The 25,239-nt window shown below is 46.6% G+C and overlaps 1 protein-coding gene across 3 annotated transcripts in view; it reads left to right on the top strand.

The window, feature by feature from the left end:
* Window positions 1–25,239, top strand: part of SPATS1 (spermatogenesis associated serine rich 1) — a 136,575-nt gene that overhangs the window by 76,299 nt on the left and 35,037 nt on the right. For all 3 annotated transcript variants that reach the window (XM_073586592.1, XM_073586591.1, XM_073586593.1), the window contains exon 5: window positions 2,366–2,483. In XM_073586592.1, the coding sequence (XP_073442693.1) occupies window positions 2,366–2,483 (118 nt within the window). The remainder of the gene's footprint in view (window positions 1–2,365; window positions 2,484–25,239) is intronic.

Below are 25,239 nucleotides of genomic sequence, written 5' to 3'. Positions count from 1 at the left end.
ATACAATCGGCGGTATTTTACTATGATTGGAATAGTTGGCTGGTGCCTTGAAAAGGTACTGACAGCTCTGGAGATGTGGAGCCTTTGGCTGAGAGAACAGAAGAGTTTCTTGAGTGCAGAGCATGGGTCTGCTGTGCAGGATCTAATCCGCATAGGAGTACATACATTAATTAGTATATGATCATCTGCCTGAAATATAAGGAAAGTAAAAGTATAATATGTTGAATGAAGGGTTAATACTGAAAGGAAAATATAAGTGCGGTTATATAAGAGATTTGTGAATGGTGTTCTGCTAATTGATATGATGCACCAAGAAATTTAGATTTTTATTGAGTATAATCATAATTTTATTATAATGTTTTACATTTTTTCTAGTGTGAAGTTTTACATTTGTGTGTTTCTATAGAAGTGTGTTTTTTATAGATGAATTTTAGTGATTTTTGTGATTTTATATTATGTTGATAGTTATGTGTGAATTTTTTGAGTGCAATGAGCATCTACAGTACCTCACTTCCTGGGGAAGCTAGTATATAAGGAGAATGGAATGTGATGCCAGTGTAACTTTTTCTCCTGAGGAAGTGTACAGTGTATACACGAAACGCGTAGAGTTTATGGAATAAAAAGGAAGTTATAATCACTGCTTGGTCCTTGGATTAACTCCTTGTGAACTTTGGACTGGAACAGCGCGATCCTGAAAGCCGGATTTCTTTCCTTCTTATAAGGGCGAATGTATAACTGACAGGGATTGGAGGTTCCTGAGGCTATACAAAGCTTTCCCGGAACCAAGGAGAGGCCACAATAATAAGCCCCAGGTGTGCAGGTAAGAGCATGCACTGAGATCATAACATTTAACCCCAGAAGTGGAAGTCCACCAGCACTGGTTCCAGACATTAACCTGAAGCGTGCGGGTCCAACCCGCACTGGGATCATGACAGAATCAAGACAGAACAAGAATCTATGCCTTCAAAATATAGTGCTGCAGAAGGATGTTAGCAATACAATAGATGACATGACGCATAAACAGATCAATTTTGGAACAAATCAAGCCAGACAAGTCACTCACAGCAAGGATCACCAAGCTATGACTTGCCTAATTTAGACACATCAGACAAAGAGAGCAATCACTGGAGAAGCACATCATGTTTGGAAGAATAAAAGGAACAAGTTGAAGAAGACCAGCAACCCGATGGCTTGATACTGTCAGGATAACTGGGGAAAAGACCCTGGCGGACCTGTCTAGGCTTCGATCTTTCTACAGATTGCTCATACATCAAGTCGCCATGACTCGAGATCGAACCAAAGGCCATTAAAAAAAATGCTATTCTCACAAAAGGAAAAAACATAGAAAGAATTCACACAGCTGGTGCCAGAGCTGTTTGGAATGAGCCTCGGCACTTGCGGAAGTGGAGTGGCAGGTTTACCAAATAGACAAATCATATCCCACCAACGTATGTTCTCTCATGAGGACTAATCCCATTTTAATTACTTCCTTTTTTCAAAATCTCTCTCTTACTTGGCCCTGGAGCCATTTAATGTATGTGCTGCACCGCTGCTGTAACCCTTATGTGGAGAAATATTCACTGATTGCTCCACTCCAGAAATGACCAATCCTACGCTAGGTTTAGCAACAACTCCCATGCCTGTCTTTCTTCCATCTCACTTTTCACTTTGAGACTTTTGCGTAGAATGAGAAAAACCTGGACTCTTTCTTTCAGCTACAACTGTATATGGGTCATTTGTGGTATGACAACTCGATCAAGATGAATAGAGATAAGCTGTAATAACACATACAATCCGTGAACAGGTGTAGGGCTGTTTTTACGAAAAGTAGATATGATTTTCTAATGCTACACAACTTCTTTAACCATTGTCTGGCTTGCTCCTGCCATATCCTTTCCTTCTTATACAAGTTTTGCTGTTTTATTCAGTAACGTGTCAGTGACCACTCTACCATTACATAGCTACTATAGACAGATTTTCTCTCCCAAGACACTGGTAAAGTTTTCTGACAACTCTTGCAATTTAAGTGATATAAATCAAAATGGGGCAGATTCATCAAAAGTCTTAAAAAAAGAGTTATTTTGGTTTCCCCCCAAGCAACCAATCAAAGCGAAGCTTTCATTTTATCAGAGCCATTTACAAAATAATAGCTGAGCTCTGATTGGTTGCTATGGGCAACAGATGCAGTTTTTCTCATCACTTTGATTTAAAAAAAAAGAAAAATCTGATTACCGTAATGGAAAAACTGGCAACAGCGACTTATCAGACCCCCCCTTCTATTGGTTGCTATGGGCAAAAAGATCTGTTTTTCACATTAATTTAAGAATATATATTTAAAAAGTTTTCTTTCTTTATCACTTTCTAGTTTTTGATCCTCGAAATGGAATCCCTGAGGCTCATCCTGGAGATAAACCTTTCCGCACAGTAGAATACAGTCCTGGTTTTCACAAATTTGGTTCTACGATGCCGGTGGTAATTTTTAGGTGGGTGCTTTTTCACAAAGCATGAAGAATATTTTTGTTAAAATTATATTATAATGTACATTTCATAGGGTATTAGGGCAGTGGCAATTTAGGGTCCCAGGAGACCTAACCCTATGATTGAATCCATTCTCCAAGGTCTGATATTATTTCCACTCAGTAGAACAGTGGGTTCAAGTATTGCACCCTAAAATGCACCCATATTACATTTGCAAATTGCTATCCGGGAATATATTCAGGGGTCCAGCAGACCCCAACAATAGCACTATTCACTGTCCTTTACTTTAGATTACATGTAATGGACTCAATATTACTAAACAAGACAAAAAATTTCCCCAGGACTCTGGTCCAGCGGCCATGCCTGTAGTCGTTGGATGAATGGCCTTCTAACCTTTTCAACCTGCTGGTGTCCCCTGTGCCTAGTCTGATTCATTGGCTTGGTATGGCATCATGCCTATGTAACATTGTGACAAATAGGTAGCTCCGGTGACAGGACAATTGTGTACAAGATAATTGTGTACGGACTATTGTGTACAGACAATTGTGTACAGGCCAATTGTGTACAATGACAATTGTGTACAAGGCAATTGTGTACAAGGCGATTGCCCTGTACACAATTGTCCTTGTACACAATTGTCCTTGGACACAATTGGCCTGTACACAATTTTCTGTACACAATTGTCCGTACACAATTATCTTGTACACAATTGTCATGGAACCGGTAGCTCCAGGTTCTATATGAATGGGGGATGCGGGCATGTAGGAAGAGGTTCATATGGCTCTGACCTGGTGACCTTGGACTACCGATGTGACCCCTAAACCAGGGTCCTGCATATCATTTTGCTAATCTATAATTGATACTAGTGGATAAAACCAGTTAGGGGTTTTCAAGAAAGCAATTAAAGGGTTGTCCAGAAATTATTTAATCATGACCTATGCTATACCTGAAAATGGCCACTTCATAGTGTATGGAGCTGTACTTTTCAGAGCTGCAGCAATCGATTAATGGAGGTGTTGGCCGTTGGAGCCCCAAAGATCTGTTTTTGGAAGACGTATAAAGATGAGTGAATCAATTTATAAAAACAAATTCATTACAAATTTTCTTCAAAATTCACATTCTCTAAAATATGAATTTTTCTATGACTTGAGTTGCACAAATTTCCAGAAATTGGCAGCTGGGTGCCATGCCATTTTGCTGGATTCTTAAGAATGGGAATGGGTTTTAATGAAAACTTATACATCTCTCCTTGGCCCTTAATATACTACATCCACTGCAGGTCCTTTGATTGTTTTTTGTCTCCTTTTACCTTCTGTCCTTTACCTGCCATTCTATACTAGTCCCCTTGCCACCATGTGGGGTGGGATGCTTGTCTTTGATGTTAATCTGTGTGCTGTGGCCCACGTGACAACATAAGGAGTGACAGACGTCATTAATGTTAATGATGTCTGCTGCACCCCACGTGACTGAATGGCATCTTGTTCGTCCTGGATATAAGATGATATAAGAGAGAAAAGTGAAGAGCTGATCGGCGGACTCACGATGGATGAGTAAAAGGGAGGGCTGAGGAGAGATAAGTGTTAGATAATTTTTAGATTTGACTTTCATAAAATGTTTTCAATGTAGATTAAATTTCCCAGATTTGCTCTTTTTCTGCTATTAGAAGTGGAAGGGAAGAACAAAGACAAACAATTCTAAATAATAAAAATATTGAAGAAAGAGAAACCAATCACAAGCTTAAATGTTTCTATACTAATGCACAAAGCATGGGCAACAAACAAGGAGAACTGGAACTACTAACACAGGAAAATAAATATGATGTAATTGGAATCACTGAAACTTGGTGGGACGATACACATGATTGGAATACAAGACTAGAAGTATACAACTTATTTGCACGAAACAGTCTTGATAAACGAGGAGGTGTCGCATTGTATGTTAGAAAAGTGTAGAAGGATCATTTTTATTCTCATTTGCACAAGGAAAGATTAGAAGCAATGGATGAAACTGAATGGGAGGAGACACAGATTAGATATTAGAAAAAACTTCTTGACAGTTAGAGTGATCAATGAGTGGAACAGGCTGCCACGAGAGGTAGTGAGTTCTCCTTCAATAGAAGTCTTCAAACAGAGACTGGACAGACATCTGTCTGGGATGATTTAGCTTTGAGCAAGGGGTTGGACCAGATGGCCCAGGAGGTCCCTTCCAACTCTACCATTATATGCTTCTATGATTATTTTCTCTTAATGACATATCCTAAGGATATGAGAGTCTGGAAGAAAAGTATGGCCCAACTACTGGATAAAATAGAAAATTGTAACGATCAACGTGTGACTGGACATAGCGCCCCCAGCAGGGCGAATTTATGGCACACGTGACCCTGGATACACCGCCTCCAGCTAGGCGAATTTAAATAATAATGGAACGTGCAGCCGGATACACCGCCTCCAGCTGGCGAATTTAAGAAGTACACGTAAAACTGGATACCCCGCCTCCAGCTGGCGAATTTAAATAATAAGGGTAAACACAGGGAACAATTACAGTGGTGGGCCCTGCACTAGGGAATGGGGATGTGGAGACCTCCTGCACTCCCCTGAGCCAGTGACCCTGCACTCCTCAACAGTCCCTATGCCGGTTCCGCACCGGGCGCCGATCGAGAACTTAGAAACCCTGACTCACCCTGCACTTAGTCCCTCACTAGGGAATTGGTCTGTGCAGAAACTAATCCCACCACTGTACTAGAACACACAAGGAAAGTCACAAACAGTTATAAAGAAACACATAGCTCTCTCTGTGCTAATGCTCCAGCACAGAGTCCACCACCAGAATGCAGCTCTCCTCCTGAAATGCTGCTACCAAGCTCTGTCAGAGCTGCAAGGAAATCCCCTCTGACTACTTCCACAACAGGGCTCAGACCGTGCTGCAAGGAGCTCTCTCCAGCTCCTTCCTCCACCAAGGTTGGTTGCAAATGAACAACTATCACCCACTCTGATTGCAACACCTGTGACTCTTATAGCAGAGCCAGCAATCACACCTGCATGATAAATGTGCACTTTAACTAAAGTGTAATACCACTAACCACCACCGGGGTAACTTAGACCAAACAACACCACGTGTAATGACCCTAATGGCCACCGAGGGCAATCAACCCACTTTGGCACCAAGACAAAGGAAAAAAAGTTCACTATATACATTAAATCTGTCAGATCAAACTCATATCATGACAAAAATCCCTTCAAATCAAAAGTTCATGAAAACAAGTATGTCCATGGTAAGTCCATAAAACAAAAAGTCCTTTACTCAAACTGCCAATGAAAAGCAATCCATGGTGAGAGTGTTAAAAATTGACACGTTTCTGGCACATCACACATCACTAATCGTAGTTATACCAATAACTGCCATTCGGCCTTCATAGTCAAAGATGACCATGACTTCAGGGTTTAGAGGAGGATTAGTAACTGTGGATCCGGAGGTGACTGAGGCCAGTCCGAGCACTGAATGCTTGCCCACGTATGTGACATAAGTAACTAGATGTCTTCAGGACAGTAGTTATCACTAGAGTTGAGCGAAACAGGTCGAACAATTTCAAAAGTCGCCGACTTTTGGCAAAGTCGGGTTTCATGAAACGAAACCCGACCCTAGGACGAGGTCGGCGACTTACGCGCCAAAGTCGCGTTTCAAAAGTTTGTTTAGCGCTCTTTTTCAGCCAATCAGGATCCACGGACACTGTGGGCAACGTGATGACATAGGCAGGGGTCGCCACCATCTTTCAGAAGGGCATGCAAGTGATTGGCTTGCTTTGGTGGGCGTCACAGGGGTTATAAAAGGGCGTGCACGCCGACCGCCATCTTACTTCTGCCGATCTTAGCATAGGGAGAGGTTGCTGATTCTGTAGGGAGAGCATTAGGCAGGGAAGAAGACAAAAAAACTGCTTCTGCTGCTAGCGATTTTGCCTGTGCAACACACCAGTCACTGTGTGTGCAGTTCTAGGGGAGGCTATATTGTGGTGGATCAGCGGTGTTGGTTGTTAGGCTGCCTTCTAAGGCTTACTGACAGCTGCATTGCTGTTTCCCCACTGCTCTGCAAACTGCTTTTTTAAAAGCAATCCCAATTTTTTTTTTGTCCTGCTAAGGTACTGAGCGTGCATTTATTCACACCATACAGCGGTGTATGCTCCTCACACAGTACCGTGTAACGGCTGTTATCACAGCCACAGTGAAGCTATCTGTGAGTCACTGTGGAAGGATAAGTGGAGGACTTGTTCCGTTCTTACAGACCTACACTCTAGGGAGATTCCTATTCTGCCCAATTCTACAATTCACTTTTTTCACACCTGTGCCATCGAGCCTGTGACATAGCGCTCTGATATTCAGTGGGCCTCACACAATCCAAAAGTGTCCAGTGTCCACAAGTGTCTCCCAGAAATTCAAAATCTCCCTTATCCTGTAGTCACTTTTTTCACACCTGTGCCATCGAGCCTGTGACATAGCACTGTGATATTCAGTGGGCCTCACACAATCCAAAAGTGTCCAGTGTCTGCAGAAATTCAAAATCTCTCTTATCCTGTAGTCACTTTTTTCACACCTGCTGCATCGAGCCTGTGACATAGCGCTCTGATATTCATTGGGCCTCACACAATCCAAAAGTGTCCAGTGTCCACAAGTGTCTGCAGAATTTCAAAATCTCCCAGAAATTCAAAATCTCCCTTATCCTGTAGTCACTTTTTTCACACCTGTGCCATCGAGCCTGTGACATAGCACTGTGATATTCAGTGGGCCTCACACAATCCAAGTGTCCAGTGTCCACGAGTGTCTGCAGAATTTCAAAATCTCCCAGAAATTCAAAATCTCCCTTATCCTGTAGTCACTTTTTTCACACCTGTGCCATCGAGCCTGTGACATAGCACTGTGATATTCAGTGGGCCTCACACAATCCAAGTGTCCAGTGTCCACAAGTGTCTGCAGAAATTCAAAATCTCCCTTATCCTGTAGTCACTTTTTTCACACCTGTGCCATCGAGCCTGTGACATGGCACTGTGATATTCAGTGGGCCTCACACAATCCAAGTGTCCAGTGTCCACAAGTGTCTGCAGAAATTCAAAATCTCCCTTATCCTGTAGTCACTTTTTTCACAGCTGTGCCATCGAGCCTGTGACATAGCACTGTGATATTCAGTGGGCCTCACACAATCCAAGTGTCCAGTGTCCACAAGTGTCTGCAGAAATTCAAAATCTCCCAGAAATTCAAAATCTCCCTTATCCTGTAGTCACTTTTTTCACACCTGTGCCATCGAGCCTGTGACATAGCGCTGTGATATTCAGTGGGCCTCACACAATCCAAGTGTCCAGTGTCCACAAGTGTCTGCAGAAATTCAAAATCTCCCAGAAATTCAAAATCTCCCTTATCCTGTTGTCACTTTTTTCACACCTGTGCCATCGAGCCTGTGACATAGCACTGTGATATTCAGTGGGCCTCACACAATCCAAGTGTCCAGTGTCCACAAGTGTCTGCAGAAATTCAAAATCTCCCTTATCCTGTAGTCACTTTTTTCACACCTGTGCCATCGAGCCTGTGACATAGCACTGTGATATTCAGTGGGCCTCACACAATCCAAGTGTCCAGTGTCCACAAGTGTCTGCAGAAATTCAAAATCTCCCTTATCCTGTAGTCACTTTTTTCACACCTGTGCCATCGAGCCTGTGACATAGCACTGTGATATTCAGTGGGCCTCACACAATCCAAGTGTCCAGTGTCCACAAGTGTCTGCAGAAATTCAAAATCTCCCAGAAATTCAAAATCTCCCTTATCCTGTAGTCACTTTTTTCACACCAGTGCCATCGAGCCTGTGACATAGCGCTGTGATATTCAGTGGGCCTCACACAATCCAAGTGTCCAGTGTCCACAAGTGTCTGCAGAAATTCAAAATCTCCCAGAAATTCAAAATCTCTTTTATCCTGTAGTCACTTTTTTCACACCTGTGCCATCGAGCCTGTGACATAGCACTGTGATATTCAGTGGGCCTCACACAATCCAAGTGTCCAGTGTCCACAAGTGTCTGCAGAAATTCAAAATCTCCCTTATCCTGTAGTCACTTTTTTCACATCTGTGCCATCGAGCCTGTGACATAGCACTGTGATATTCAGTGGGCCTCACACAATCCAAGTGTCCAGTGTCCACAAGTGTCTGCAGAAATTCAAAATCTCCCTTATCCTGTAGTCACTTTTTTCACACCTGTGCCATCGAGCCTGTGACATAGCACTGTGATATTCAGTGGGCCTCACACAATCCAAGTGTCCAGTGTCCACAAGTGTCTGCAGAAATTCAAAATCTCCCAGAAATTCAAAATCTCCCTTATCCTGTAGTCACTTTTTTCACACCTGTGCCATCGAGCCTGTGACATAGCGCTGTGATATTCAGTGGGCCTCACACAATCCAAGTGTCCAGTGTCCACAAGTGTCTGCAGAAAATCTAAATCTCCCCTGTCCTATAGACACCTTGTACCTTGTTTTACATTACTATATAGTTTGTAGGATTTTGTCTACATTTCTACCAAAAATGAGTAAGGCTGGTGGAAGAGGCCGTGGAATTGGGCGGGGGTTGGCAGCTGGTAATGATGGTGTTGGTGGTGGATCTGATGGTAGTGGCAAGAGCAAAATAGGACCGAATGCAGGAGGTGTTGAGCCTGCGTCATCGTCTGGCTCCATAAGGCTTCGAAGGCTTAGTTTTCTAGGAGTTGGCAAACCGCTTTTAACGCCAGAGCATCAGGAAAAAGTTTTGTCTTACATTGCTGACTCAGCCTCCAGCTCTATCGCCGCCTCTTCTGAAGTTGTAAAAAGTAAAAGCACTGAGTCGTCATTGGAGGCTCCTGTTCATGAACCACACCTTTCCTTGTGTCCTTCACCACAACCAAGATTGAAGGATGACGCAGGCCATACTACTGATTACTCAATGGAGCTGTTTTCACATACCATGCCTGGATTATCAAGTGAAATGGTGAATTACCCAGGCCAAGATGAATCTGACATGGAGTGCACTGATGCACAGCCGCTGATAGATGATTCTGCTGGTACATTCACTCAGAGCACTACATTGTCCTCACAGTGTACAGAGCCAGATTCTGACCCTGATGAGACTCAGGTGCCCCTTCCCGCACACTATACCACCATACACGGTGACACAGAGGAAGGTGCACATGACATTGAAGAGGAGGTGATGGATGACCCAGTTGTTGACCCAGATTGGCATCCATTGGGGGAAGAGGGTGCTGCTTCCAATAGCTCAGATGAGGAGCATCCACAGCAGACATCAACATCGCAACAGCTGTTATCTGGCAGGCCCAGAGCACTCCAAAGACAGGTTCCAAAAATCAAAAGAGTTGCTGGACAGCTTGTCCAGAGGGTCAAAACATCACAGCGTGCTACGCCGCAAAATGTCTGCCAAAGTAGGAAGAGTGCAGTGTGGCACTTTTTTGAACAAAATCCTCATGATCAGGCCAAGGTTATCTGTAAGAATTGCGCAAAGACCTTTAGCCGAGGGAAAAATCTGAAAAATTTGAATACCAGTTGCATGCTTAGACATTTAACCAGCATGCACTTGCAAGCGTGGACACAACACCAAACCTCAAGTGCCACATGTGCAACTGATCACAAAGAAGGTAGTCAGCAACGCTACATTGTTTCCCCCACTGTAAGCCCACCGGTTAGCACAGCAGCAAATGTTGAGGTGTCGTTGCAAGGCCACAGCAGTCAGGGAATCCCACTGTTATATCAACGAAATACTGAATCTAGGCCATCAGAAAGAACACCAACTCCATCACCATCATCAACCCTCTCTCAGTCCGCCCTGTCCACCGCTACTTCCACCATATGCAGCTCTCAAGTCCAGCTCACCCTCCCAGACACTATGAGTAGTTCAAGAAAGTACTCAGTCTCTCATCCGCGTACACTGGGTTTGAACGCCCACATTGCCAAACTAATCTCGTTTGAGATGATGCCCTATCGGTTGGTGGAAAGCGCAGCTTTCCGCGAACTCATGGCCTATGCAGTACCACGCTATGACCTACCCAGTCACCACTTCTTCTCTCGCAAAGCCATCCCAGCCCTCCACCATCATGTGAAAGACCGCATTGTCCATGCACTCAAGCAGTCAGTGAGTGGAAAGGTGCACCTCACATCTGATGCATGGTCCAGTCGGCATGGCCAGGGCCGTTACGTGTCCATCACTGCGCACTGGGTTAATGTGGTGGATGCAGGGTCCACAGGGGACAGCGGTGGTGGGACAGTGCTGCCTAGCCCACGGTATAGGAAACAGTTGGCTGTAGGCGTTCCACCCTCCTCCTCCAGAAGCGAAAACTCGTCCACAGAGCGCAGTCGTACGAGCACTCCATCTGCAGCTGCCACTGTTGCACACGAGGTGTCCCCCTATCGAGCAGCTAGTGGAAAGCGTCAGCAGGCTGTGTTGCAGATGATGTGTTTGGGCGACAGACACACCGCCGAGGTGCTGGCCGAGTACTTGAAGCGACAAACTGAGTCATGGCTGGGCAGTGTACATCTTGAGGCAGGCAAGGTAGTTAGTGATAACAGCCGTAATTTTGTGGCAGCCATAGCCCTTTCAAAACTCAGCCACATACCTTGCTTGGCTCACACCTTGAACCTGGTGGTGCAGTGCTTCCTCAAAAATTATCCGGAGTTAACAGCCCTGCTCCATAAGGTGCGAAGACTGTGAGCGCACATCCGCCGGTCGCCTGTACACTCCGTTCGTATGCAGAAGCTGCAGCGATTGCTCCACCTTCCCAACCACCGCCTCATTATCGACATTGCAACAAGGTGGAACTCCACCCTGCACCTGGTGGAGCGGCTGTGCAAGCAGAGGCAGGCCATAATGCATTTGTGGGAGGATACACGGCCAGGCACTTTGAGAGGAGACATGGAGTTGACAGGTGTGCAGTGGTCGAAGATGAAAGACCTCTGTAAAGTCCTTCAGTGTTTTGAGGAATGCACACGGCTGGTAAGCGCAGACGACGCCATCCTAAGCAGGAGCATCCCACTTATGCGTCTGCTCATGCAAACTTTGATGCACCTTAAGGAGCAGGCGTCTGCAGCCAATGTTGACGAGGAGGAAGAGGTGGAGGGAATCCTTGATGACATTCAGCCATTGTCTGCTCAGGGACCTCTCCTGGACGAGTTGGAGGAAGAAGAGGAGGAGGAGGATGATGATGGGGATGATTACTTAGGGGAGGAGGATGCATCTCGTGGGGCAAGTGAAAATGTTGGCGTGGCAAGGTCTGGTACAGGGTTTGTGCGTGACTGGAGGGATGTGGATTTGCCAGAAAGTGCTCCTCCAACCAACACTCGCAGTGCATCATTGACACCGGGAACATTGGCCCACATGTCAGATTATGCCTTGCGGATCCTAAAAAGGGACCCCCGCATTGCCAAAATGATGAACGATGACGACTACTGGTTGGCCAGCATCCTGGATCCACGCTATAAAGGCAAATTACAAAACATCATGCCACAGGAGAACCTTGACCTAATATTGGCTAATAAACAAGCAACTCTGGTAAATCGGTTGCTTGAGTCATTCCCAGCACACAGCAGCGGTGATGGTTCTCACACGAGCTGTACGGGCCGGGGGCAGCTTGGCAGAGGTGTTCATGGTGCACACAGCAGAAGTGGCGTTGGAGACAGGGGTTTCATGACAATGTTGTAGACTGATTTTTCAAGTACCGCTCACACAACTGGTAATACTGCATCGATGGAAAGTGACAGGAGACAGCAGTTGTCAACTATGTCAGCTGCTAAACTGGACACCTGGCCTGAATTGGCACAATATGCCTTACAGGAGCTCGCTTGCCCAGCTGCAAGTGTGCTATCGGAAAGAGTCTTCAGTGCAGCTGGATCAATCCTGACAGAAAAAAGGACCCGTCTGTCAACCCAAAATGTGGATGATCTAACCTTCATTAAAATGAACCATGCATGGGTTTCCAAGGATTTTGTCCCACCTTCCCCTGATGACACATAGGGTGACAGAAAAATGGCTTGCTTTGGTCCACCTCTTCCTGGGACTTGACCTATTTCGCCTTTTGCATCAGCTGAATGTCCAACATCAACATATGCCACTTTCTAAAACTCCCTAACTGTGCTGCCTCCCCCCCATGGCCGGGGTCACCACCTAGCGCACGACACCATGCGAGTGCCGTTGCCCTGGACAGGTGGGTAGGCCGACTCTTGGGCGCGGGCACTGGCACAGGGTCCCTCATAGTGCAATCAAGTGTCTCTGACGGTGGTGGTGCACACCCGCCGTCAGACACACCGCCGTACTATGAGGGGCCCAGTGCCAGTACCGATGCCCACGAGTGGGCCCCCCTTGCTTGGGCAGGGCCCCAGCATTTGCAATCTTTACCTCTCCCTGCTCCTCCGCTGTGTAGTCTGGGCCGTCAAATCCATACTGTGCCTGACACCATCTGAGCCTGCCTCCTGATGTATAGACATATCTTTTGAATGTGTACGCTATCCATACATGTTATCCGGGGATACGGTACCCTTTCTCACCTTTGTGCAATCACTTGCAAGCCATACTGGGCCTTACACCGTCTGAGCCTGCCTCCTGATGTATAGACATATCTTTTGAATGTGTACGCTATCCATACATGTTATCCGGGGATACGGTACCCTTTCTCACCTTTGTGCAATTACTTGCAAGCCATACTGGGCCTTACACCGTCTGAGCCTGCCTCCTGATGTATAGACATATCTTTTGAATGTGTACGCTATCCATACATGTTATCCGGGGATACGGTACCCTTTCTCACCTTTGTGCAATCACGTGCAAGCCATACTGGGCTTAACACCGTCTGAGCCTGCCTCCTGATGTATAGACATATCTTTTGAATGTGTACGCTATCCATACATGTTATCCGGGGATACGGTACCCTTTCTCACCTTTGTGCAATCACTTGCAAGCCATACTGGGCCTTACACCGTCTGAGCCTGCCTCCTGATGTATAGACATATCTTTTGAATGTGTACGCTATCCATACATGTTATCCGGGGATACGGTACCCTTTCTCACCTTTGTGCAATCACTTGCAAGCCATACTGGGCCTTACACCGTCTGAGCCTGCCTCCTGATGTATAGACATATCTTTTGATTGTGTACGCTATCCATACATGTTATCCGGGGATACGGTACCCTTTCTCACTTTTGTGCAATCACGTGCAAGCCATACTGGGCCTAACACCATCTGAGCCTGCCTCCTGATGTATAGACATATCTTTTGAATGTGTACGCTATCCATACATGTTATCCGGGGATACGGTACCCTTTCTCACCTTTGTGCAATCACTTGCAAGCCATACTGGGCCTTACACCGTCTGAGCCTGCCTCCTGATGTACAGACATATCTTTTGAATGTGTACGCTATCCATACATGTTATCCGGGGATACGGTACCCTTTCTCACCTTTGTGCAATCACTTGCAAGCCATACTGGGCCTTACACCGTCTGAGCCTGCCTCCTGATGTATAGACATATCTTTTGAATATGTACGCTATCCATACATGTTATCCGGGGATACGGTACCCTTTCTCACCTTTGTGCAATCACGTGCAAGCCATACTGGGCCTAACACCATCTGAGCCTGCCTCCTGATGTATAGACATATCTTTTGAATGTGTACGCTATCCATACATGTTATCCGGGGATACGGTACCCTTTCTCACCTTTGTGCAATCGCTTGCAAGCCATACTGTGCCTGACACCGTCTGAGCCTGCCTCCTGATGTATAGACAAATCTTTTGAATGTGTACGCTATCCATACATGTTATCCGGGGATACGGTACCCTTTCTCACCTTTGTGCAATCACGTGTAACCCATACTGGGCGTGAGAACGGCTGGCGAGCTGTTAAGCAAGCTACAGCACCTGTGGTTTGCACACATAAGTTTTTCATTTTTTTCAGGAATGACGGTTAGGCCTAATTCCGGAACTGCGGTTGACCTGCACTTACTGGGAAATCATCGTTCGCGAGTAATAATTGTAATCAGTGATCCCCATCACTAACGTTGTTCAGCGGGTTATCTGCACCTGTAAGCGACAAATGCTGGCCTTTTCAGTGTAGCGCACATGCAGCCACGGACATGTAAGGGCATGACACACCAGTTATTGGCCAATCTCATGTGCCAGAGCCTCACGTGTCCCTCTAGTAAGCCGGACTCGGACCGCGGGGCATGACGGAGTCTCGTTCGTTAACGGAATTAAGCTTGCAATGTGTGCATCTGTTCTGTAGCTGGCATGGTTGAGGTTGCCCGTGTTGAGTCAAATTACGCCGTAGGCTCCACTCCTGGTGGTGCCCTTCTGGACATTCCTTTAAGGTTCAGCTTTGCAACCATACTGCCCACGTAAAACAAACACTTTGCTTTCATGAACGCTGTTTGGAGGGTCATGACTCGTGGGAATAACGCCGCCCAATCAGTTAACCTGCTAGAGAGATCCTTCGTTGCTCCCAAGCATGACATCACACTCCCTAGGAGGAAGGTAATGCCACTGTGGCGACCGTACTCCTGGGGGCGACACAAGTGCACTGATGCCCAGCCACTGCTCGATGAATCTGCTGGTACATTGACCCAGACCACTACATTCCCCTCGCACGCTACCCGGCCTGAATCTGACCCTGATGAAACTCAGGTTACCCTTCCCATATACAGTTCCATCTTACACGGTGACAAAGAGGAAGCTGCAGATGAAAGTGCAGGTTCGGCCCACCCGCCATCAGACACACCATCATACTATCAGGGGCCCTGTGCCAGTGCCGTCGCCAACGAGTGGGCCCCCCCTGCTTGCTCAGGATCACAGCACTTGCAAGGTTGAAATACTGTGCAGTGAGATGGAAGATGGGGACGACAAGGAGTCCAGACTAGTACAGGGATTCCCTAGCGAGGAGACTTATTTCATTGTTTTCAATGTTGGGACAGCAATTTTTGGGGAGCACTATACTCTGGAGAATGATAGATGGGGCCCACCATACACTGGTACATTCCAAAGGTGGACATCAGACACTGGAGCAGCATTTACAGGGCCCATTATACACTAGAGCATTAGAAATGGGGCCCATTATGTTTGGAGCATTATTTGGGCCCATAAGACAGTGGAGCTTCATCCATGGGGACCAACATATACTGTAGCATTATGTGGAGCTCATCATATACTGTTTCAAACATTATATGGGACCAATGATTCTGTATGGAGAAATAGATGGGCCTCGTCGTGAGATGTAAAAAGTGAAGTATTTTTCATTGTACTATACCGCTATTTCTCTGCCGTATCGGAGCATGATGAGTTGTGGTATTATGTGTTAAAGGGGCGCTCTTTCGCCCAGGGCACATGAAAACCTGGAGCCAGCCCTACCCCCCCACAACTTTAGCCAAATAACCCCCATTTTTCAGTGCGTAACTTGTATTATGAAGTTAATTAAGGTTGACCAGCTTAAGTAAGAAGAATTGATGCTTTTGGCATTCAAATGAGCACTGTAGGTGTGTTTCCTGTCCTCCTCTCACTGCCGACTTTTATTCCCCATTGACTTACATTGGGTTTCGTGTTTCGGGACGACCCCGACTTTTCCCTATAATCGGCCGATCTTGCTCGACCCGACTTTTGGAAAAGTCGGGTTTCACGAAATGAAACTCGACCATAAAAAACCAAAAGTCGCTCAACTCTAGTTATCACTTGTACCTTGCGCACAGCTCATTTTCTTTTTACCTCAAAGATTCTCCTATCTTCAGCTGCAGGTGCTTTGGAGGTGATGCTGCCTCACCAAGCTGGATGGTCCAGGGTAAGCTTCTCCCTTTCCTTGATGTCGACTACCAAGTTTTTGTGAGACTCTTAATTTTCTATCTGTCCCCCAACTGTTTATTCTGTCTCCCGACTGCTCGTTTTTTCTTACACAGTTCTCCATATAGCAGCTGTTTAGGCAATCGGCTGTTTGGCATTCTGACCACATGTCAAGCCCACTGTCATGATCCAGGTTGGATATGACAGAGAAAATGCACAAGTAACCTTTTTTTTCCTTTGGCTGTGTGTTTCAGTTCTAGTTTCCCCCCCGGTGGCCATTAGGATTATTGCACTGTGGTGTCTTTGGTTCTAAAGTTGCCCCCCCGGTGGTGGTGAGCGTCATTGCACTTTGGTTACCTTAGTTTTGTGCACATAATGATAAAACAGGTGTGATTGCTCTATAAAAGAGTGTCAGGTGTGGTAATCACTGTTGGTGATAGTCCTCAGTTACAAGCAAGTCTGGGTGAAGGATGGAGCTGAAGGAGAGTCCCGGGCAGCTCAGTGAGATTCCTGGAGTGGCAGCTATGGTGTCTGCAAGGAGGGCTGGCATGGATTGGTGGAGTTGCAGCTATGGTGTCAGCAAGGAGTTCTTGCATGGCTTGGTGGAGTGGCAGCTATGGTGTAGAGCTGCACTCAGGATGCTGGACTCGGTTGCTGGAAAGCTGGACTTAAGATGCTGGACTCTTTTGCTGGAAAGCTGGACTCATATGCTGGACTCTGTTTCTGGACAGCTGCACACAGGTGGTGGACTCTATTTGCTCCAAGGCTGCACTATGGTGCTGGATTCGGTCGGAGGAAAAGATGCACGCAGGTGGTGGGCTCTGTTGCTGGGAGCGTAAGCAACAGAGCAAAGCTAAGTGGTGTTCCCCTGTTCTGTCTCTTTTCCTTATGTGTGTTTTAGTGCAGTGGTGCGATTAGTTTCTGCACCGTCCACTTCACTAGTGAGGGTTTAGGTGCAGGACGAGTCAGGGTTTTTAGGTTCCTGATCGTCGCCCGGTGCGAAACCGGCCTAGGGAACGCTAGTGTCATGATCCCAGTGCGGGTTTTTGAGCTGCACACCGGGGGTTAATGTCTGGAGCTCTGTGCAGGTTTTGACCTGCACTCTTGGGGTTAATGATTGTGGCCTCTTTCTGGTTCTGGGAGAGCTTCATAAACCCCTGGGTAGCTTCAATCCCTGCCAGTTATACTTTTGCCATTGGCCTAGTGTGCTGACCCCCGTGTGCCTGTTTGTTGCTATAGCTTGTTTATATGGTTCTGACCCGATTCTGTTTCCCGTTGTGAGTTTGCCTGTTGATTTTGTACTGCGTTATTATCTGTGTATGACTCATTGCATGTGACCTGACTACTCTCTGCTCGCCCCTCTTGTACCTTGCAACTATCTGTGTATGACTCATTGCATGTGACCTGACTACTCTCTGCTCGCCCCCTTTGGTACCCTACAGCTATCTCTGTGTGTGACTCATTGGCTACGTCCTGACTATTCTCACTGTCTATTCCCCTTGGTAACTTTGTCTCGCAGTTACTCTGCTAGGAATTGTCTTGCAGCTCCTAGCTCTGTGGAGTTTAGGCCACGCCCCTAGCAGTCACGTGCTTTAGGTCCTGCAGCTCTGAAGTATGCATCTATTCGGTTGCTGCCCGCTCCACAGGTAGCTTTGAGCACTGTTCGCTTTACTCAGGACACGTGCACTGGCTCAGTGAGCAAGTTCAGTGTGGTGTCTTTGACATTATAACTGGCCTACAATTTTTTTTTTCTCTCCTCACTTCTGCAGCATGGACCCAATGTGTGCTTTATCTGAGCAGGTGAAAAGCTTGACTCAGTCACTGCAGAAGCTTAGTTTGGAACACCAAGCTCTGGCCCAGTCCCAACGGCGGGTTGAGGACTCAGTTCAGGGGGTACTTTCCGCAGGCTTCCAGCAGGTGGGTGTGGTGATGTCCCTGCTTAGGGGGTCCCCACAAGCCTGGGTGTTCTCGCTTTCCTCTTCTGCCCCTGAGAGAATGTCTGTGGATGCATTTTTTGAAGCCTTAGGGCTTATTTATGATGAGCCTGATAGAGTGCGGTTGGCTGAGGACAAAGTAATGAGTGTCTGTCAGGGGGAGCACTCGGCCGAATGGTTCTGTACTGAATTCAGACGTTGGGCAGCGGAGATTTCCTGGAGTGATGCCGCCCTTTGGGGGCTGTTCCACAGAGGCCTGTGTGAACGTCTGAAGGATGCTTTGGCACTCCATCCTCCACCTGACTCCCTGGAGGATGCCATGGCCCAAGCGGTTCGCATGGATCGCAGGCTGCGGGCTAGAGGCATTATGCAATGGGAATCGCCCTTATTCTTCAGTGGAGATGAGACCCAGTCTCTTCCTATGGCTATGGAGGTGAGCGCTGTCACCTGTGAGGGAAAGGAAAGAAGACGCCACTGGGAAAAGCAGTTGTGCTTCTATTGTGGGAAATCTGGACATTGGAAAAAGGACTGCCCCTCCTGTCCGTCATCCTCCAAGATGGCGGGAAACGACTAGGTCTGGGTAGTAATCGAGGAGGCTACCCAGACCTTCAGGTACAATTTTCCTCATGTGCAAAAATGGTGCTGCAGGTGGAACTGGAACTTGGTTATGGTCCTGTTCAGACTACTGCTTTTATTGACTGCGGTTCGGCTGTGAACCTGATTGATACCAAGGTTATGACTCTTAATAAGATAGGGACAGTCAGACTTCATGATCCTGTTAAACTTGTGGCAATTGACTCATCTCCTCTTAACCAAGATGGTATCTGTTGCAGGTCTGAACTTTTTTCTCTAAAAGTGGGTTCCACTCATGTGGAGAAACTAAGTTGTCTGGTGCTAGATAACTTGCCTGCAGGACTGGTACTGGGGATGCCTTGGCTTCAACGCCATAATCCTACCATTGATTGGGTTACAGGGGAAATCACTCAATGGGGATGCAATAATAAATGTGGTAACCGGGGACATCTTGTTAACGCTGTTAAATCCGTGTCTGTGTCGTCTGTCGATCTGGAAGGTTTTCCGGAGTACCTGAAAGATTTCGAAGACGTGTTTTCCGAAAGTGAGGCTGAGGCGCTGCCACCACATAGACCCTATGATTGTGCCATTGATTTAGTACCCGGAGCCAAGTTACCTAAGGCTCGATTGTTCAATTTGTCTGGGCCTGAGCGCCTGAGCGCCAAGCCATGAAGGAGTACATAGCTGAGAGTCTCCGCAAAGGGCATATCAGGCCTTCTGTGTCACCTGTGGCAGCAGGGTTCTTCTTTGTGAAGAAAAAAGATGGTGGTTTGCGGCCGTGCCTCGACTTTCGGGAACTGAACAAGAGAACGGTAAGGAACTCTTACCCGCTTCCCCTCATCCCAGACTTATGTAACCAGTTAGCTGGGGCCCAATGGTTCTCCAAGTTAGATCTGCGGGGGGCCTACAATCTGATAAGGGTTCGGGAAGGGGACGAGTGGAAAACTGCATTCCTCACATCAGAAGGACTCTTTGAGAACCTGGTAATGCCATTTGGGTTAACTAATGCACCCGCTATTTTCCAAAATTTCATCAATGTTGTGTTTTCTGATCTGATAGGCCGTTTTGTTATTATTTATTTGGATGATATTTTGGTGTATTCCCCGGACAGTCAATCTCACTTGCAACATCTAAAGACAGTTCTCCAGAGACTCAGGGAGAACCAATTGTTCGCCAAATTGGAAAAATGTTCGTTTTTTGTACAGGAGCTATCTTTTTTGGGGTTGATTGTGTCCTGTGAGGGGTTTCGTATGGATCCTAAGAAGGTGCTGGCGATCGCTGACTGGGTTCAGCCTCGAGATCTCAAGGGGCTCCAGCGTTTCTTAGGATTTGCGAACTATTACCGGAGATTCATTAAAGGTTTCTCACAAGTGGTGAAACCACTCAAGGATCTTACCCAGAAGGGAGCTGATGTAAAAAATTGGTCTGTACTCGCTAAGGAATCCTTCTCAGCGATTAAGAAATGTTTTATGTCTGCCCCGGTGTTGGTGCAACCTGACCCGTCCAAACCATTCATTGTGGAGGTGGATGCTTCTGAAGTGGGGGTGGGGGCTGTGCTGTCCCAGGGTCCAGCCACCCTTACCAATCTCAAACCCTGTGCCTTCTTCTCCAAGAAGTTCTCTTCAGCTGAGAAAAACTATGATGTAGGCAATAGAGAACTTCTTGCGGTCAAGCTGGCGTTTGAGGAATGGAGGCACTTTTTGGAAGGGGCAGCTCACCCTATCACGGTTGTCACGGATCACAAAAATTTGGCATACCTTGAATCTGCTAAGAGGCTTACTCCTAGACAGGCCCGTTGGTCACTTTTTTTTTCACGATTTCAGTTCTCAATTACTTTTCGACCGGGGTCCAAAAATGTTAAAGCGGATGCCCTGTCCAGAAGTTTTGATCCAGTGTCTCCCCCTGAGCCGCCGTCCTCCATTCTTCCCCCAGGGGTGGTAGTGGCGGGGGTCTCAACTGAGTTGGAACAAGAAATCCTAAGGGCTCAGGCCCTAGCTCCGGCAACCAGGCCAAGCGATAAACTGTTTGTTCCAGATTCATTGCGGCCTAGACTTCTGCAGGAGTTTCATGATTCTAGGCTGAGTGCTCATCCAGGTATCACGGCCACTAGAGAGGCAGTAGCCAGGGGTTTTTGGTGGCCTTCATTAAGGTCCGATGTCAAGGAATTTGTTTCTGCTTGTGGCATATGTGCCCGTTCCAAAAGCTCGCATAACCGACCGGCTGGGGAACTCATACCTTTACCGGTTCCTGATAGGCCATGGACTCATCTTTCCATGGATTTTATTACCGGCCTTCCACCTTCCAGAGGCAATACCGTGATCTGGGTGGTGGTGGATAGGTTTTCTAAACAGGCCCATTTCATTCCCTTGGCAGCATTACCTTCAGCAGAAACGTTGTCAAGATTGTTTGTGCAGCATGTGGTCCGATTGCATGGGGTACCCCTGAATGTTGTGTCTGACAGAGGTGTGCAGTTTGTGGCCAAATTTTGGAGGGCGTTCTGTATGAAATTGGGCATCTCACTCTCCTTCTCGTCGGCATATCACCCGGAGAGTAATGGTCAGACAGAACGCACCAATCAATCCCTGGAACAAATTCTCAGGTGTCTGACCTCCGCCAGACAGGAGGATTGGTGTGATGCTTTACCGTTGGCTGAATTCGCTTTTAACAACCGGGTGAGTCAGTCCACCAACATGTCCCCATTCCTGATTAACTATGGCTTTAATCCGCATTTTGGGGAGTTTTCTCGGGTAGATTCCGGTTGTCCAGGAGCAGAGGGGTCCGTTCAACGGTTAAAAAACCTCTGGGCTGAAGTCCGGCGTAATATCTCTCGAGCCCAGGGGAAATACAAATATTTTGCGGACAAAAAGAGAGCCTCGGGTGACATGTTTCAGGTGGGAGAGAAGGTTTGGCTCTCCACGCGTAACATCAACTTAAAGGTACCATCAGTTAAGTTGGGACCAAAGTTCATTGGTCCGTACGAGATTATGGGGATAGTCAACCCAGTGGCATATAGGTTGCGTCTCCCCGCCTCCTTAAAAATATCTAATGTGTTCCATAAGTCTCTGTTGAAACCAGCAGGATCTGTCAAAGAGAACTCTGAGACTGTTGTTCCTCCAGTGCTGGTGGAGGGTCAATTGGAGTATGAGGTCGGACATATTGTGGACTCTCGGCGGGTGCGCCGCTCTTTGCAGTACCTGGTCCACTGGAAGGGATATGGACCAGAAGAGCGCTCATGGGTCCCTGCTCGCTCGGTACATGCAGATCGCCTGGTTCAGGCGTTCCATGCCAAGTACCCGGGGAAGCCTGGGGGTCCAGAGGCCCCCCGTTGAGAGGGGGGTACTGTTATGATCCCAGTGCGGGTTTTTGAGCTGCACACCGGGGGTTAATGTCTGGAGCTCTGTGCAGGTTTTGACCTGCACACTTGGGGTTAATGATTGTGGCCTCTTTCTGGTTCTGGGAGAGCTTCATAAACCCCTGGGTAGCTTCAATCCCTGCCAGTTATTCTTTTGCCATTGGCCTAGTGTGCTGACCCCCGTGTGCCTGTTTGTTGCTATAGCTTGTTTATATGGTTCTGACCCGATTCTGTTTCCCGTTGTGAGTTTGCCTGTTGATTTTGTACTGCGTTATTATCTGTGTATGACTCATTGCATGTGACCTGACTACTCTCTGCTCGCCCCTCTTGTACCTTGCAACTATCTGTGTATGACTCATTGCATGTGACCTGACTACTCTCTGCTCGCCCCCTTTGGTACCCTACAGCTATCTCTGTGTGTGACTCATTGGCTACGTCCTGACTATTCTCACTGTCTATTCCCCTTGGTAACTTTGTCTCGCAGTTACTCTGCTAGGAATTGTCTTGCAGCTCCTAGCTCTGTGGAGTTTAGGCCACGCCCCCAGCAGTCACGTGCTTTAGGTCCTGCAGCTCTGAAGTATGCATCTATTCGGTTGCTGCCCGCTCCACAGGTAGCTTTAAGCACTGTTCGCTTTACTCAGGACACGTGCACTGGCTCAGTGAGCAAGTTCAGTGCGGTGTCTTTGACAGCTAGGAGTGTAGAGACACTGACTCAGGGGAGTGCAGGAGGTCTCCACTTCCCCATTCCCTATTGCAGGGCCACCATTGTTATTGTTACCCAGGTTTTCCCTTTTATTGTTTAAATTCGCCTTACTGGAGGCGGGGTTTCCAGACATACGTGTATTTTCAAAATTCACCTGTTGAAGGTAGCGTATCCAGCTGCACGTTTCATTATTTAAATTCACCCAACTGGAGGCGGTGTATCCAGGGACGCGCATGTCATCTAAATCCGCCCTGCTGGAGGCGCTGTGTCCAGTTGCTCATGGCAGTGACACCCACTTGGCTTAAGTTTTAAGCAGGAGAGTTTAAGCAAGCTTGTTCCGATATTGCTGTGTTGGGGATATTGTCTTGACACCTGAGTGGAGAAGTCTGCATATACAGCTCAGGTGAAAGAGATTAAACTTTTTAGCATGCTGTCTGTAGACAGTCTAGGTCTTGCTGGCATAGAGAAGTGTGATATGAACCACCACATTATAGGGAATCTCTCGCCAGGGATACAGTCTGAATCACGTTTTTCAGAAATTTACGAGGAAACCCCGGGGTAAGCGCTCAGCACAGAGCGCAGGATAAATGTGCGCCAAGCCTTACTGCGATCTTTAGAAGGCAGAATGAAAAAATCAACAGCAGGGGAGAATTGGTTTCATTAATGTTTTTGTTGTTCCTTGTGCGGTATAAATGATTAGTTGACTTTATTCTTCGGGCCGGTGTGATTACAGCAAAACCAGATTTATAGCATATTTTATGTTTGGCTGCTATCCCACACTAAAAGACGCTTTTTATTGCTCCCTCCCTCTGTGATGTCCTGCAATGTCGCTGTCACTATTCACCGCAACATCACAGGGGATAAACACCCGTGATCAGTGCCAGCATGAATCGTGGGCATCGCTTCAGTGTCAGCAGGGTTGAGGTGTAACACTACAGCTGCTCCCAGCTACTCGGTTACTAACTGACAAATGAGGACACCACTGCTTGAGGTGCATTGGTATGACTCCTTATTAGAGCCTTGAACGTCCACTGCTCACTGTAGTCCCAATACGGTGACCATTGTTTCCTTTCAACACACCCAATTTAACTTCCTTTTGCAATAGACAACTGTTCACTAAAGTCCTGCTGATACAATCCCTTCTCGTTCAATCCTCTTTTTAGTGGGCCTTCTACTTCCCCTGGATTAAGTTCCATACTGTCACAATTCTGCCACTCGCTGTGTCCTAGGGACGCTGTGAGTGACAGTTCAGCCTATGTATAGCAGGGGTGTATCGTGCTGTCAGTGTAGTATTCTTTTTTCCACCAATTGTTTTCCTTTCCGGATAATTGTCAGGCTATTTAACTGGCTGACAGTGTTGGGTCATTGCCAATTGTAGCTTTGCTCAAGAGGTGAGTGTGTTTGCGCTGTGCTCCTTGTCTGGTATTCTGATCTATGCTGCTCAACTTTGGATTTTTCTTGACCATCTGTTTGCCTAGTCCTTTTGTTGTGAGCCACTACCTTCTTGTTATTTTGACCTGTTTCCTGACTATGATTTGTCTCGCCCCTCTGTCTATGACGTACCCCCTTGGCTTTTGACCTCAGACATCTTGATTACCAAGCCTCACAGCTTGTCCTTGAGCGTCAAATGTACCATTTAGGTGGCATATTTGGCCTGAGTTCCATTCTGTCAAATACCTCCTTCTCTATTCTGTCCGTCAGATATCTCTTCATGTTTCCTTATTCCTTAGGATGTATTATCTGAAGTCCTATGGTTTTTCCTCTTTACTTTCCTTTGTCCTCTTTACACAAAACACACTATAACACGGTAGTCTGAAAACTGTCAGACCTTAGGTCTGTCTCTATTGAACACTGGGTTCTATCTCGCCCACTATCAGGAAAACATCTTTTCTTCCCACATAGCACCTCCCATTTTGGGCTAGTCCCAACTCTTAACTCTATCTGTACCCAACTAAGTGCATGCAAAGGACTAAATAGACAAAATTACATTAAAAAAGTGCAATGCATTATATCACAACACATAATTTCAAAGGGGGGTGTGTGCAGCACCTCCATTTCCGTACAAATCTGCAAAATTTCAAATTCGGCCAGGAAATTTGTTTTGCATCAAATAAATTCAATCTAAATTAAATTGTCATGAAGAGGTAAAAAATAAAATCATAATTGCACCTTCCATTGACCAAGCCCATACATTGCCACCACTCTTGGTCCTCCCAACTGGCTACTCTACCTTTCCTTTACTATCTTCTTCTGTTTTCGAGCCTAAGGTTTTACTAGGCTTCATACCATCTCGTCATCTCGTGGGTAGCGATGCACTAACATTATTTTGTGTCATGGTCCATGTGACCACGTGGCACCTTCTCAAGAATGG

Source organism: Dendrobates tinctorius, unplaced genomic scaffold, assembly GCF_039654945.1.
Source record: "Dendrobates tinctorius isolate UK_male_01 unplaced genomic scaffold, ASM3965494v1 ptg000093l, whole genome shotgun sequence".
NCBI lineage: Eukaryota > Metazoa > Chordata > Amphibia > Anura > Dendrobatidae > Dendrobates > Dendrobates tinctorius.
This window is presented reverse-complemented; position numbering and strand designations above follow the sequence as displayed.